Source organism: Mixophyes fleayi, chromosome 2, assembly GCF_038048845.1.
Source record: "Mixophyes fleayi isolate aMixFle1 chromosome 2, aMixFle1.hap1, whole genome shotgun sequence".
Lineage (NCBI taxonomy): Eukaryota > Metazoa > Chordata > Amphibia > Anura > Limnodynastidae > Mixophyes > Mixophyes fleayi.
Genome location: NC_134403.1, coordinates 333,986,962 through 334,004,003, shown reverse-complemented (window position 1 = coordinate 334,004,003; position 17,042 = coordinate 333,986,962). Strand labels below are relative to the sequence as shown.

Genomic DNA, 17,042 nt, shown 5'->3' with positions numbered 1-17,042 from the left:
AAAAAATACAAATATATCTTTCCCAACATAAAAATACAGCATAATCAAAGGACTTTTGTCAGAACAAACAATATATCTCTGTGGAACATAATTCTAGTCCTCATATCACAAAACAGATTTTTTCTAAACTAGATTAAATATCCATATTAAAAAAATCTAAACACTGTAAAAAATGCTCAACCATAAAAGTAATAATGTCAGTATTTGTTATCTTGGAGATGTCGTGTTAATATGTTTAATGATTTTCAAAGCTTTTCGGTTATTTTAAACGTTAATGTGATTTGAGCAAGTGAAACATGTTTGCTGTTGCATATACTGAAGCAGTGAACAGGACAATTTATTTGCTTAATACAAATCTGACTTGTGTCATGTCAAATATATAATGCTCAATTGTGTAAACCAGAATTTGGAACCCCCTAAACCTAGCTGTCATGGAGGACTAGATTTGAGCATCACAGAGATACTGCATATAGTTCTAGCAACAAGTTATTTAGATTAACAGAACAGCAGTTCCTTTAGATAATGTATTAATCTGCTAACTGGTCCTATTGAAAAATAACATTAGATACACAAAAATGTAATTCTAATAGATCAAAGAAAATATTTAGTAACAAACGTTATCTAGTAAAAGTGCAAACACAATATACAGGTATGTGCATTATCTCTAAGTGCATTATAAAAACAATGTCATCCTTCAGCTAACACAGGCCAATAATCCACTTTAAATACATCACAGTTATCTACTTATAGAGGCGTACAGTGGAAAAGCAGTTGTGTGAGCAGTTGTGGAATTTACTGGTTTTTTTCCCCTCAGCTTTCATAGACAGTTCTGGGGGATGGGGAATAAAGTCTCATATAATCTATAGCTGGAGTAAGCAACCTCTCCAGCCGCTCTTGCACTACAAATATCAGCATAACTTGTCAGAGAGCCACATATTTTCAAACTGTAATCTAGAGCAAGAGTTTCTAACCTGTGGATCTTACCCAAAAGTAGTTTACTATGTCTCTCTTTAATACATGAAAATTTCATTCTGTTTTAAAAAAAATTGTGCTAGTTTATTAGTGGTGTGTTTGCACCAAATAATAAAATAATTATTGATCATGTTTTCAAATTATTACTTAATCGCTGCCTATTTTTTATATGTTTGTCCTATAGAAGGCAGCATAGTAATTAAAATGAACTACACTATTATAAAACTGAATCTTGATTAGCAAAGCTGATTCACAGACTTAAAGTTTACCTGCCAGGATCTGTAATCTTTCTGGACAGCTAGCAAGTAGTTAAGGTGACTGTCCAGAGATACAAGACCCCAGAAGAGCACCAATATTTGGGAGGGGGGGGGGGGACGGAGCTCACAAGACTGACTGCTAGCATCTTATTTGCATGTTTCAGTCATAGTCACAGGGGAAAGAGGACTGCATGAGAAGAACACATTAATTAAACCTGACTCAGTGCTTGATCTATTGTGATGGAGTTTCAAGGAATGTGCACAGTTTGTACGAAGACTCATTATGAGTAAACAATTCCTTATAGTATCATCGTTTCATATATAAATATAAACAAGTATGACAATAGTGCTATTGATTTAAAGCTACATAATTTGTAAGACGTTAGTCTCTCCCTATCAATGCACTGGGAAGTGCCTTTAATGGATTATTGCACTTTTTGTTGAAAGTTATTCACAGCTTGGACGTTTTTACTGGCAGATCTGGGTAGCCTGTGGCTATCCAGTTGTTGTGGAACTATAAGTGACATCTTCACATTGGCAATAGAATGTACACAAATGATACTGACAATTCCAGAAATGAGGAGTATATCATCCTTATCCAGATAATCTTAGATTAGCCATACATATTTGGACAATGTCAAACAAAATCATTACAGATTGTTTATATTTTTTTCCATACTCCATAATATCTATAGTTTGCCCTAGATTGCAAATATGTCCAACATTCCATCATTCTGAAATTTTAAACCGTGGTCTCAATTGTTGTATCTGTTGAATCTCCGATGTCAACTGTAACTGGTCGATCTTTCTCGAAACTGTCAGGTTCATCTTCAGTATGCAAGTTGCTGTAGCTTGTTCCTTCAAAAAGATAAACACATTATATTGATCCATTTTAAACTACTGTAGGTAAATAATTTATATTTGCATTAATTATGGCGATTTGATTTTGTTAAATAACTTTATAAAGCCTGCATCTGAAGCAATAGAGTAAATTAGAGTTTATACAGTAGCCTCGTTGGTTTACATTGCAAGTATTTAGAGTACATGCACACATGTGCTTCTGCATCTATGTTTCACTTATTTATGGTGATCTCCAGGAATATAGAGCATGGACTATTTTACTGTATTTTTGTTCCACCCTGCGCCATTGAAATGAGACAAGAGCCCAGAGAAAGAGCTTATGTGCATGTACCCTTAAGGTTTCTTTAGGACTCTTGACTGGTCAAGTACAGTAGATGCTCATTTACTTTATAAATCGGCAAATGCTCAAATGCATAGTCCCATACTGGGCAAAATGAGTCCAATTTGTCACCTGTGTATTGGTTAACTCTCTCACTACAAAAAAATATTTTTTTTTTTTTTTTTTTAGATGTACTTAAAACTCATTTACATACCAGTAAACATTGTAAAACCGGGCTCTTCATTTATACAGGTAACATGATTGTGCCATTCAGTCCATTTAACTTCATTTATCCTGTTAAGGAAATAGAGCACACATTAGTCCTATGAAGCGGTCCTCATCATTGATTGAATAATGTCATCCCTGCATAAGGCTGCAATGGAGGTCAATGGGTTTTCATAAATACCATCCCCACCTTTCCCATTGTGCTTTTATAGGCCTGACCTCTGGTTGTATAACTTGCATATTTTCCTTTCTTTCAGGTGCATTTTAATAATAAAATATTCAAACATATTTTATGAAAGAGAAATATTTTTGAGTACACACAGACAGACAAATGGATTGCGCAAGCGGTTTTTATCTTTGATAAAATCACATTTAATATGTGTAGTTCAGATTGCCAGTTATAGTATATGCATTGTAATCACATTTGTTAAATGATTTATCATTTAAGTTACCTTAAACATGTTCTGTTGTCATTTTTGGAGACCGTGCATGATTCTCCAAGCTGAAATTTAGCCTTTAACCACATTGGCAAACTCTTCTCAAACTCCAATATAGTTCGAGCTCTCTGGTAGTACAAAAACAGACAAATTATCATTGTTGTAATGCATATTATTTATTATTAAATGTGTAAAAGATATATTGGTCAACAGTGGTTATGATTGTTAAGTGAAAAAATACAGCCACATAGTACACACCAGTTCCTGTAATCCACACTTTTATCCGTTATGTATATATGGCTGTATTTGGAAAGTTTTTCGGACTGTGAAAAACTTACATTAATCTAATATACACAGTACACACCTGTAGTCTCCAAATGTGCTCACTTTCTTTTGAAATCTTTTCCACTGTTTCTCCCATCAATGCAATTAACATATTTAGAAGCAGCACAAACGTTAGTATGACGTAAGTGATTAGAAGAATCAGAAACAGGACGGGATATTTAGAGTCGTGCTGGATCTCCAGGTCTCCTAGTCCAATAGTGAGCTTGAACAGTTCCACAATAGCCGTGCTGAAACTCTTATAGGCGCTGCATTCGTCACCATCAGCACAGCTTTCAATTAGTGAGGCAAGCGCTGTTTTAAGAAAGGAAACAAATGCAAATTATTTATTATATCATTTTTTTTATCTGTTTAAAAAGCAGAAAACCTTTCACTACATACATGGGCTGTTGCGGATTGAAACATAAATTGCAGTTTTCAAGAGCTTGCTCTATGTTTTTAATGGCTTCCTAATTACATCCCACCCCCTTCTTTTTTAACACTATCCCAGGTTGACGTTATGGTAGGAACCTTTCTTGATTCCCCCATGGTTGATTCCATGACATTCTTGGCATTTGAGTAGTGGGGAAATTTTTTTATCAGCTAGGAAAGGGCGGAATGTGAGTAAAACCACCACCTGATTGGAACGGTGACCATCCAATCATGTGCTGCTGCCTCCTCCCTCTAACCGTTTGAATTTTTCTAGCCACTCGAGTCCATCAATCTCAGGAGCTTGTCTTCCATTATTCAATGCGTAGCTCTGACCAGTGGCAATATGGAAGTAATAGTAAAGTCCCATGGGAGATACCACACCTAATTTCCACCAGGGAGTCATCCTAATTTGGACAAACCCTTTTATAAAGGCTACATTGGATAATTTTTTTCTAGACTAATCCCTAAAGGAAAACATAACATTAGGCTACTGATAAGGATTTCCGGCATATACGCCTGTCTGTGCCTGGAGACAGGGGTGGAGGCGGGAAGGGTAGTTCTAGCTTTGGTTGAGTACAGTACAAATGTGGCTCATGTAGGTCTACAGAAACATTCATATACGTGTGTTAGGAGGCTTATCTATTGCACCTGCTATTTTTCTGTGGTTTTTTGTTTTTAATTTGCTCCCATTTTGTGAGCATCTCTGCATCAACCCCAATATTTACATCTTCACTCTGACATCAATGGAAATGGAGAATTTAAATGATCATGGATTTTCTCTTAATTGACTAAGATAATGAGTACATTACAGTACCACTCTATCACATGTATTCTTATAGGGTACAGCATAAAAATGTACTTACCTACTCCAAATCCAAACAAAAACAAAACGTATACAAATAAAAACTTCAGAACATCATTCAAGATGACCTAGAAGAAAGATATATACAATGTAACGTTAGTATTAAGGTCTAAGCTTACAAATAAACATATCAGTGTAATTGAATCTGATCAAAAAATACCCTTGTTCAAAAGACAGGAAGTAACGATTTGTTTTTTCATCTTCCATAATAAATCAACTAAAAGGAGAGATGCTAGGAAACTAAAAAATTAGCATCCACCATATCTACATCTCTATAACTATTTTACCTTATTTGGCCACCAAAGGGAAATAGGGGTTGGATTTTGTAGGCTGACCAAACTTCAAGGCACATGGATGTTTTTTTGTTATTTTAAAGTTATAGGAGCCCTAATCTTGTGTTATTGCATTTCTCTACTACTGGCTCACATGATATAATACAGAATATCTCTCACAAAAATAAGTGAGTGCTGACACTTACCTTCTGGATCATAACACTGTAGATTCCCAGAGACTGAAATCCTCTGGTGTAGTACAGCATGTTTGCCCATCCAAGCGCCATGGCTAATACGAGAAAGGCCAGATAATCTTTGACACCAAAAAGGTAACAGAAAACTGACGAAATAACCAGGACTGCTTGAATGAAACTGCAAAAGAAAGACATCCAGATTAAAGATTCTTCTTTGAATTGAATAATAGATTCAGTTACAGAAACATTAATAATTCCAACCAATGCAAATTGCAACTTAACCACAAAAGGTAGCTTGTTAAACACTTCGAGAGGAAATATATCAATCGCTGGTTACTTAAACCCGCCGATTGATACATTTTCCTTTTTTACCTCGTTGGGACCTATGTACAACATCTCGATACCATAACATGGCTGCTCCACTGTATGTAGGTGACATGTACTCTTTAAATGTGAATAAGTTGCTGCAAGTATAAGGTGAATATTATTAATGAAAATGAGCAGAAACTACTGTGTTGTATTCCTGATAAGGTTGATGACAGGAAACACTCCTTTAGAATTCTCATTATGAATGTATTTGGTTTATGAGAGAAGCAGAAGGATTTACACCCATTAGAACTTAACTACTTACAACAAAACATGAAACCAAGCGTCTGACAGGACTGATCGAAGATCTGACGGCTTCACCAGGAAGATTACCACGCCCTATGCGGGAGACAAAGCAGTTATTCAGTCTGAGCACAGTATATTGCGTGAAACATATTTTAATAACAAGGAACCTTTATGTTATGGAATCTTTCTTGTCAGTAGTAAAAATACAGTTTACATTATAAAAGACATTTTTAGACCCGGTGTAATCTGCTTTATATGCCTTCACTGTACTATGTTGAGTTTATTGTTGAGTCTATTGTTTTATTTACCGATTTTTAAGACATTTTTATATCTCAATATATATCTATGTGGTAAAACATTTTATCAATAACAAATAAATGACCTACCGGCAAATGCACAAATACTATCTACAAAGAAAATGATTTATTTTTAAGTGTAGACTAGATGGATCTGTAAGATCTTTATTGACATTAAATTGTATGCTATGCACATGTTTACTCCTAGGAATATTTCCTTTAATATAAAATTGTTACTAGCTGTAAATTGCAAACAGGTTTTATACTGGTAAGCACTCCCAAATAATTGCTTAGTAAAAACTGTATGACATCAAATGTGAAATTATGCAAAGAATTAGGAAATCTTACAAAAGAGACAATGAGTCATTTGCATAATTACATATTGCAATTGAAAAACAGTTTTATTACTCACCTCTTTGATCATAAGGAATGTAGCACAAACAATAATAAACATTTGTCCGACCAGCTGTAACCATCCCTGATCATATGTTGGATTTAATGGATACAGAGCCTGCAGCAATGGAAGAGATATCGTATTACCCACTCTAAAGTCACAAATAATGTCTTTATATTATGCTATGTTTTATATTTACATTTTATACAATGTACATAGTCTGTTATAAATACACAACAATCTACAGTATGGACATAATTGTTTAATGATGTTACAATGTCAAAAAGCAAATATTCAAATAGGGGCCCTGCAAGATTTGGGGTTTGTATATATGTGCACGTTAATGGCAAGTCCGAGCCTATAAAACATGTACATGTATGGCCAATCTGAGCCTGTATATATGTATAAAATGATTTCAAGTTCAATCCTATAAATATATATATATATATATATATATATATATATATATATATACATATAATATATGTAAATGTATAAAAGCACAGCCAATGCAAGTCTGCATATATGTATATAATAATAAAATAAAAATAGGCCACCAAAATTTTATATATATATATATATATATATATATATATATATACACAAAACTGAAACATAGGTCCTAAAGCTACCACCCACAATGACGGGTTGGGTACGGTATCCCGATGCTTGGGATACCCACACTGACTATACCTACAAAAAAAACCCGAACAGTCAAATCACGACATAATTATAATATACACTTACCCTAACACCGACGGAGGACTTTAACGAGCAAAGTGCTATGTGGCTGCTACACAATCTGAAGATGCTGGTTGCTGGTGGTTTATTTTGATGTCACAGATGACAACGACGTTTGACGCAGCCTAATCCTAACCCAAACCCCTAACCCCTAACCCCAACCCTAATGTTAACAAACCTCTTTAAATGTACATGTTGCTGTCTTTGGTGACGTCACCAAGCGCCGGCATCTAGCATCTTCTGATTTTCGAGCAGTCGCATAGCAGTTTTGTCGTTAAGGTTAAGTGTAGATTTTAATTATGTCGTGATTTGACTGTTCAGGTTTTTTTTGCAGGCATCGGGATACCGATTACCACCGACAAATACTACCCAGGTCAAAGAAGGTTAGGAATCCCAAAGGAATCCCAAATAATTGGTTAGTGAGTAGCAAGGTTAATGCGTAATTATTTATCAGTGAACTTAATAACTGAGGATATACCTGATCGCCACGTGGTCGGTAATAGGAGACTAATGTTAGGACAACATTATAAGTTAGCGACAGAAGAAAGGAAATAAAGAACATGTATCGTGCAAACTTTTTCCATTTCATTTGAAGCAGGTTATGAAGAGGTTCCAAAGCCAATAATTCATGGCGGTTCTAGGAGAAAATAAGAAGATACATTTAATTTAAAGGTTTTTTAAATGAAAATAATGACAATGGTTTATTGTTTAAAGAAATAAAATAATTTGGAATTTTATTATAACAATATTGCTTTTTCATTGATTAATCACACTAATTTTAAACATGAAGCACTTGAGCAAAATAGGGACCATTAGAAGTTTACAGTTCCTCTAACTTTAAAAACAGGTCTTCAAGGAAAGTAAAACTGACTGTGACATCATAACTCAGCGCCACTCTCCGTACCCAGTGCCACTCTCCCTACCCATTGAGCAGAGTTATAAGTATGCTGCCCTGCCATATCAGTGACTAGCAACCAATGTGGGTACCATGGGGTAAAGAAGAGCACTGAAGCAGTAACACCATGTAACTCATTCAATGTTTTAGACACTCCCTTGATTTGCCTAGTGGGAGTGTGTAGTTATTCATAATATATATGAGCATATACAAAAATATGTTTTTCATTTAAAATAAGAGCATTGGTGTTTCCTGTTATGATTATGACATCTAAGCAAGGACAAACATGAGATTGTTAACTACAGTTTAAATTCCACATATCGAGTAAAAATAGAAACTGTCATTGATTGATTAGTTTTTCTAGGATGACTATCTGCTACAGTCAGAGACGGATTTAGACCTCATGGGGCCCTAGGCAAGATACTGGTTTGGGGCCCCCTCCCTGAAAAAATCCATAGCACTATAGTTTTTTAGCATAACATATACCCCTATTCAGGGGCTGGCTGGCAGACTTTAGCCCATAAGTAGCACATAGCACTGGCCCATAAGTAGCGGCCCATTTTTAAAGGGTGGTCTCACCGCCGGCCCTGGGAGGGCCCTCTGGGGACCGCTGGGCCCTAGGCAATTGCCTTGGTTGCCTAGTGGTAAATCCGGCACTGGCTCCAGTTATAAAAGTTGTGCCACTTACATTAATGTTGGTGTTGTAAACCACAATTTCAAGTAATGAGTTCCGGGAAGAAGTGTCCACATCCTTCAGGTCGTAGAGAGAAGATGAAACAGGTCCATAAGCCCAGTCTGTGAACTTTCGGGAGAGGATCCTATTTTCCTTTTCTTTTATTTCACGGCTGAGAATGTAATGGAGGATCTGGAGGATGACATTGAAATTTCACATATTGTAGAAGCTTTAACCTTACATAATGTTTACTACAATAAATAGCAATAACTAGTTTTGTTTTTACTGTGATAACTCAAACAATAACAACTTTTTCTAGGAAATCTCTTATCGTTATTCTTTATATTGTCTTACCTCGGTCTTCCCTGTTTTAGCTGCCAGTTGCATTGGAGTGAGACCATCATCGTTTTTAAAGCTTTCCAAAGACTTGTTTTTACAGGTCCGTAAAATTGTATCGTACATGCGTATTATGAAGGCATTTTGTGCTTCCGAATTCTCTGCCACAGTCACCAAAGCATGTAATACGGTGTTTCCCAAAGAGTCCTGGATGGTGACATTTGTCTGGCTGTTCTCCATGAGCAGTTGTACAACATCTGGTTGGTTGGTACAGGCAGCGAGAGCCAATGGAGTTTCACCTTAAAACCACAACAGAAACTAACTTAATATGCTATGTATAAGTTTAAAGTGAGCCTAGAGGGATGAAAAAGTGGCGATCTTTACTGCATTATATATTGTTACTCAACTGGAGCAAATATGGGCTCTCATATAAAGTTTAGTTATATACTTACTGTATATATACAGTTAGGTATATATATATATATATATATATATATATATATATATGGACACTGATACAATATTTGTTATTTTAGCTGTTTACCAGAACATATTCAGACTACAGTTGTATAATGAATACGGGCCTAAAGTGCAGACTATCAATTCTAATTTGAGGGTATTCAAATGCAAATTGGAGGAAGTGTTTAAGATTTACAGCTGCTTAATATGTAGCCCCCTCTTTTTTAAGGGACTGTAAGTAACTGGACAATTGACTCAAAAGCTGTTTTATGGACAGGTGTGGGCTACTCCTTCATAATTTCTATATCAATTAAGCAGCCAACACCTGGAGTCGATTCCAAGTGTGGCATTTGGAAGCTGTTGCTGTAAACCCACAACATGCTGTCAAGCGAACTCTCAATGCAAGTGACACAGGCCAACCTTAGGCTGCCAAAACAAAAAAATAATCCATCAGAGAGATAGCAGGAACCTTAGGAGAGGCCGATTTAACAGTTTGGTACATTCTGAGAAAAAAAAAGAACGCACTGGTGAGCTCAGCATCACAAAAAGGCCTGGACACCCACAGAAGACAACAGTGGTAGATAATCGCAGAATCCTTTCCATGGTAAATAAAATCCCCTTCACAACATCCAGTCAAGTGAAGAACTCTCTCTAGGAGGTAGGCATATCATTACCCAAGTCTACCATAAAGAGAAGATTTCACAAGAGCAAATACAGAGGGTTCACCACAAGGTGGAAACCATTCATAAGTCTCAAGAACAGAAAAGCCAGATTAGACGTTGCCAAAAAACATAAAAAAAAACAGCCCAGTTCTGAAACAGCATTCTTTGGACAGATGAAACTAACATCAACATGTACCAGAATGATGGGAATAAAATAGTATGGAGAAGGCTTGGATTGGCTCATGATCCGAAGCCTATCACATCATCTGTAAAACATGGTGGAGGCATTGTCATGCCATGGGCATGCACGGCCTCCAATGGCACTGGGTCACTAGTGTTTACTGATAATATGACAGAAGCAGCTGCTCAAATTCAGCCAAATTCAGCAAAGTTGATTGGATGGCGCATCACAGGACAGACGGACAATGATCCAAAACATACTGTGAAAGCAACCCAGGAGTTTTCTAATGCAAAGAAGTGGAATAATCTACAATGGCCGAGTCAATCACCTGATCTCAACCCGATCGAGCATGCATTTCCCTTGCTGAAGTGAAAAACTAAAGGCACACCCAAAACTGAACCCACAAACAATAGCAACTGAAGACAGCTGCAGTAAAGGCCTGGCAAAGCATAACAAAGGAGGAAACACAGCATTTGGTGATGTCTATGGCTTCTAGACTTCAGGCAGTCACTATTTGCAAAGATTCATGACATTCATGAGTATTTAAAAATGAACATTTTATTTAGGATTTTGTTACTTTGTCCAATTACATATGAGCCCCTGACAATCGTTTGCAAAAATGGTTGCAATTCTGAAACGTTTCTTACAATATTTTTGTTCAACCCCTTGAATTAAAGCTGTAAGTCTGTACTTCAATTGCATCTCCATTGTTTAATTTCAAATCCATTGTTATGAAAATGTTTCACTGTCTAAACATATATATGGAACCTCACTGTATATAGCATTTATGCTGCTATATCACTGATTTGGTTTAGCATGTTTGTAACTAAAAAGTGACTGAATATATCAATAGGGTGTCATGTACCAATTTATAATATGAATGTAGAGCTATCAATATTAATAAATTATTAATTAGTCACTCATACTTAATACTGTGTGCCTCATATTTTAAATGATTTGGTTTTGGTTCATTTCCTGACTGGATATTGGATTAAAATAACAGGTATAATACATGTATTACACTAATTACAAATAACTTACCAAAATAGAATCCTTCATGTTTATATTTTGGGTTAAAGAACCGGCCTTGTGCCCGTCCATTGATATTAGCCCCTTTCTTAATTAAGCACTTGACAAGGTCACTTTGTCGTCTCTCGATGGCTATATTCAGTGCAGTTTGGCCTAAAAGAAGATACACAAGGCATTTCAATGTTTGGGAACAAAAGTGGTTTGAAATATTTCCCACCGAGGTGTCACCTAAAACAAACAATCTTTAGATAGTATGAAATACAATTTGTGAATATATTTTCTTTCCGTTACCCAAAGGTAGACATTCATTTTCAATACTAGTATTCAGTAATATAATGCAACATGTATTTTTAAAATCTTTTTCATGGAAAACATCCTTTATTTGTTCTTGGGAGTGGTGAAGGGACAGTGTGACTTATGGACATATCTTATTTTGTGCAAAAAAACACAAATTATATCAGATATTTACATTATTGCTCTGATAGGATCTGCAGCTGTTCCTTAGCCCACTGATAGAAGTATTAAGAGTGCCCCCATCAGCCTCATAAGTTAGAAAAAAATTAGATCGTTCCCCACACTATGAAAATTCTTTTAGTAAAAGTATAAACATCAATAAAATAATGAGAAGAGTTAACTGGATACAGACTACAGGTGTATCATCCAATTAACCTGCCATTAACATGATACATTATCGTTCGGTAAGATATCGCTCTGCCAATCGTGTTTTATCGTAACAAAGCACATCATATCATTTGATTTGGTTCTATAAACTTCCTAAACATCACTACCAACGATGTTGGGCAAATGTGGAAGTGTGTATACCAGCATTGTCCATAGATCTTTACAGAGTGTGTACAGAGTCACAATCTTTTCAGCAGATAGTTATGACAGATGGAGAGCACTGATCTGATGGTCACGCATCCTGCTCCAATTGGAATATCTGGGAGCTATACATTATGCAAGTGCATTGTTACTTACCTTTATAATTTTCCTCTGTGTATTCAGCATTAATAAATCTGTCCAAGAATCCATTCTCCTCAGCAAATGACAGCAGAATGCACACTATTTCTGGTGTGTTGTCATTTATGTTCAGTAAGGCTTTCATAAGACAGGTTTTCCCTGTGTCCTTTGATGTAAATTTGTACATGAAAAAATCTGAAACATAGCACAGAGATTAGATGTGAGTGTGTATGTCTGTGTGTGTTACACTCCAGCAAAACTGTGATGTGAGTACTTAGACTTATCTGATAAAATGGTGGAGATAACCCACAGACACCAATTCTGATTGGTGTCTGTCATTTGCTTTTGTCTAACTGGTTGCTATGGGTTACATCACAACTGTGCTGCTGGCACCAGTGTAGTGAGTGTGTGGTTAAACTTAAAGTGCATGTCTGAAACAGGAACTAAATCCATGTATGTAAAAATAAATACATATAATCCGTTTATAGTTAAATTTAAAGAGGACCCATCACTTAACATGTGAATGAAATGTGATAGTGTTACAATGAAGGCAGTAAGAGAAGTAACAGTATGGCATACCACTGTATACACCCCCTTTTCCACCACTGTGGGTATGTTGATTTGGTCATCTGGGTGCCGAGTGCACGTGGCGTGGCTGTGCGGAACACATCATAAGGCCCCGCCCCCGCTGCTCAAATGTCGCTATACGCAAGGCAATACAGCGAGAAGCAGGGCTAGGATGCGATTCGATGAGAAATTGTGTGCATGTGGAAAACCATTTATGTAGAAAGGTGACTATTACAGCATTGGGATGACGGTTACCTTGTGCACCTTTCTCTGTAAATGCAGTGGCTGATTCTTTTGCTTCCTCTAGAAGTCTGTATAATGACTCCACATCTCCTTCAGAAACCGCTTTAAACAACAGGTTTTTTGCTGGTCTTTTTGCAGTTTTCTTCTGGTTTACTGAGGCAGGACTTAAAGAAGAAAATATATTGTTACATTTCTAATCTATAGCTGACATAAAATACATGTATTTATATAAGATGAATGCTATTGCACTTGTTATGTTTATAGATGCTTTATATGGCACAGCATGGCCCCACAGCTGTGGGACCCCACGTAGCCTTGCTACTGCAGACCCAGCCCCGCTTTGTGGTGTCCATGGTGTGCACTGAAATCAATACCTTGCCTTTACAAGCCATCGCCGCTTTAAATTTCCCCGGCAAAGTTGCAGATTTCCGGCGACTTGCAGAATTCTGAACTTGATACATTTACCCCCTAGAGTGCGCAATACAAGAGTGCTCAGAGGAAAACCACAGTTCCTGTTTGAGCAGTAAGTACTCTTAAAAAGCTGAAAATCCCAACTTTATGGTATATTTATTGCTGCTGTCCTTCCTACTCCGAGGGCACATGAGGCTGATTGGTAAAAGGATCTAGGCCCCCCTCCGGACGATGAAGCATGGGATGACATGAGACTGGGGATAGCTAAAAGCTCCATATCCACCAAACTTAAAGAAACCTCTTATAAAATCTATTACCGTTGGTATTATACCCCTACTCGACTCCACAGCATGTTTCCCTCTTCTTCACCTTATTGTTGGAGGGGTTGTGGCCACAGGGGAACTATGCTCCATATATGGTGGACCTGCCCAATTATCTCCTCCTTCTGGGATGTGGTTTGTGGCATTCTAAACTCTCTATTTGAGGCTCCCGTTGCAAAGGACCCCTGGGTGTTTCTACTATGCTATCCTCCTCCAGAGCTTGACAAATTTTCCAAAAAACTAGCTTCACATATACTGACAGTGGCTAAATCCCTTATCACGCTAAACTGGAAAAAAACGTCCCCTCCCTCTCTAACAGCCCTTAAAAAACAAATCTGGCATGTCGCAGCCATGGAACAGATTAGCTATTACCTCCATGATAGAGGCCATGTTTTTAACCAGGTTTGGGCTCCTTGGCAGTTTGTGGAAAGCTCGCGTCCCCCTAACAATTAGCCCCGTGATAAGGACCCATGTGGGGTAAGTCCAGCTCCCTTATACGCTTTGCCCCCTTATCTTCTTGAGTCGTCTACACACCCTCCACCCCCTGAGCTCTTTCATATACCTGCTTTGTGGTCTCCCCCCCCCTCCTCTCTGACTCCCTTCCCCCCACTCCCACATTTCACACTTTCACTACAGTTATATACAATTTGATACCGCATATAAAATTGTAAAAATGGTTGTCTCATTATAAGCTTCTATGTACATGTTGATTCAATTGTTCTGACTGTTTTTTGTACGTCTGTTCAATAATAACACTCTTATTCATCGTCATCATCATCATCATTTATTTATATAGCGCCAACATATTCCGTAGCGCTTTACAATTGGGGACAAACGTAATAAACTAATAAACAAACTGGGTAAAACAGACAAAGAGGTGAGAAGGCCCTGCTCGCAAGCTTACAATCTATGGGACAATGGGAGATTGACACATGAGGTTAAGTATACATTTTGCATCTTGGCCCAGCCAGACTGCAAAGGTAGGGTGACTCATAAGCTAAATGATCCTGTCACACAACAATGTTATTCCGGGGGTAGTTGTCTTGTGTGAAATTGTGTAACAGGCTAAAGGTAGTGAGGTTAAGATGGTGGTTGAGGAATATTATAAGCTTGTCTGAATAGGTAGGTTTTCAGAGAACGCTTGAAAGTTTGTAGAACAGAGGAGAGTCTTATTGTGCGAGGGAGAGAGTTCCATAGAGTGGGTGCAGCCCGAAAAAAGTCCTGTAACCGGGAATGGGAGGATGTAATGAGGGTGGATGAGAGACGCAGATCTTTTGCAGAACGGAGTTGCCGAGTTGGGAGATATTTTGAGACAAGAGAGGAGATGTATGTTGGTGCAGCTTTGTTGATGGCCTTGTAGGTTAGTAAAAGTATTTTATATTGGATTCGGTAGAAGACAGGCAGCCAGTGTAGAGACATACAGAGTGATTCAACAGAGGAATAGCTATTGGCAAGGAAAATCAGTCTTGCCGAAGCATGTAAAATAGATTTTAGGGGTTTGAGTCTGTTTTTGGGAAGACCAGTAAGGAGGGAATTGCAATAGTCAATGCGGGAGATGATTAGTGCATGAATTAAGGTTTTAGCAGTGTCTTGTGTGAGATATGTGCGATTCTGGAAATGTTCTTTAGATGTATGTAACATGATTTAGATATAGAGTCAATGTGGGGAACAAAGGATAGGCGTGAATCAAGGATTACACCTAGGCAGCGAGCTTGTGGGGTGGGATTTATGGTCATGTTATCAACAGAGATAGAAATGTCAGGTATGCTCTTGTTGGCGGGTGGGAATATTATTAACTCTGTTTTAGAAAGATTAAGTTTGAGTTGACGAGAGGCCATCCAAGATGAAATGGCAGAAAGACAGTCAGTTACACGGGACAACACAGATGTCGAGATATCAGGAGAGGATAGATAGATTTGGGTATCATCCGCATAGAGATGATACTGAAAGCCAAAGGAACTTATTAGATTTCCAAGAGAAGCGGTATAGATAGAGAACAGCAGAGGACCTAGCACCGAGCCTTGTGGTACTCCAACTGATAGGGGAAGCGGAGCAGAGGTGGCTCCAGAGAAATTAACAGTGAAAGAGCGATTAGAGAGGTAAGATGAGAACCAGGATAGAACTGTGTCTTGAAGACCTAGGGATTGCAGTGTTTGTATGAGAAGAGAGTGGTCAACGGTGTCAAATGCAGCCGAGAGATCAAGGAGAATTAGGAGAGAGTAATGGCGTTCAGTCTTAGCAGTGATCAGATCATTAACAACCTTGGTCAGCGCAGTCTCTGTGGAGTGTTGAGAACGAAAGCCAGACTGAAGAGGATCCAACAGGTTGTTTGCGGAAAGAAAGCGTGTGAGGCGAGTGTAGGCAAGTCTCTCTAGAAGCTTGGAGGGGCAAGGGAGCTGAGAGATGGGATTATTCCCTGTATTTGCTTATATGACCAACCAAAATAAAGAATTTAAAAAAAAAAAAAGCTGAAAATCACAGGAATTATCCTTTTGCATTTGCACAGAGAGAAACATAATAATATATATAATAATATATAATAGTTAAGATAATTAATAGAGATGAACAAATCTCCCACTGTTCGGTTTACCAAGCCGTTCATCTAGCCCGCTATAAAACGCACAATTCAGTTGAACTTATCATTAGTCAGTGATTTTCTACAATCTCAACATCATTTCATTCAATGTTTCTGACCCTGAGAATGGGAGCCATAAGACCATACTGCATGCAGATAACAGAATTGGATTGGTCATCCTTTCGACCATGTGATATTCACTCTGCATTCTGATTGTTTCTTTTTCTGCTAAATCTATTCATTTATGCCTGGGTAGATATCTTTGTTAATCACTGTGGCCAACTACATTGAATTGTGATACAAGATGGACCATATACATAAGTTTTCGTTATTTTAAAACATCAAGATGGCAACAATTAAAGCAGGGAAAAGGTTTGCTTATTTAATAATTAATATTTTTGGGGTGGGTTGTAAGGCAATACTATTTTATATCAGATAGCATGCACCCCATCCTTACTGATTGTTCTGTACAGCTACGTTGCAAGTTCTACACCATAGAAGCACATCATATCATTTCCATATTTGGCACAGAGGAG

At 37.4% G+C, this 17,042-nt stretch overlaps 1 protein-coding gene across 1 annotated transcript in view; it reads right to left on the bottom strand.

The window, feature by feature from the left end:
• Window positions 1-1,048: 1,048 nt before the first annotated feature.
• The window catches only part of TRPV3 (transient receptor potential cation channel subfamily V member 3), a 29,854-nt gene continuing 13,860 nt past the window's right edge, over window positions 1,049-17,042 (bottom strand). The window contains exons 5-18 of the mRNA XM_075196956.1: window positions 13,213-13,364; window positions 12,409-12,585; window positions 11,443-11,583; window positions 9,118-9,398; window positions 8,779-8,955; window positions 7,674-7,832; window positions 6,473-6,571; window positions 5,784-5,857; window positions 5,165-5,330; window positions 4,688-4,754; window positions 3,436-3,707; window positions 3,087-3,199; window positions 2,624-2,703; window positions 1,049-2,087 (exon numbers count right to left, since the gene is read on the bottom strand). Coding sequence (XP_075053057.1) covers window positions 1,972-2,087; window positions 2,624-2,703; window positions 3,087-3,199; window positions 3,436-3,707; window positions 4,688-4,754; window positions 5,165-5,330; window positions 5,784-5,857; window positions 6,473-6,571; window positions 7,674-7,832; window positions 8,779-8,955; window positions 9,118-9,398; window positions 11,443-11,583; window positions 12,409-12,585; window positions 13,213-13,364 — 2,074 coding nt within the window. The 3' untranslated portion in view covers window positions 1,049-1,971. The remainder of the gene's footprint in view (window positions 2,088-2,623; window positions 2,704-3,086; window positions 3,200-3,435; window positions 3,708-4,687; window positions 4,755-5,164; window positions 5,331-5,783; window positions 5,858-6,472; window positions 6,572-7,673; window positions 7,833-8,778; window positions 8,956-9,117; window positions 9,399-11,442; window positions 11,584-12,408; window positions 12,586-13,212; window positions 13,365-17,042) is intronic.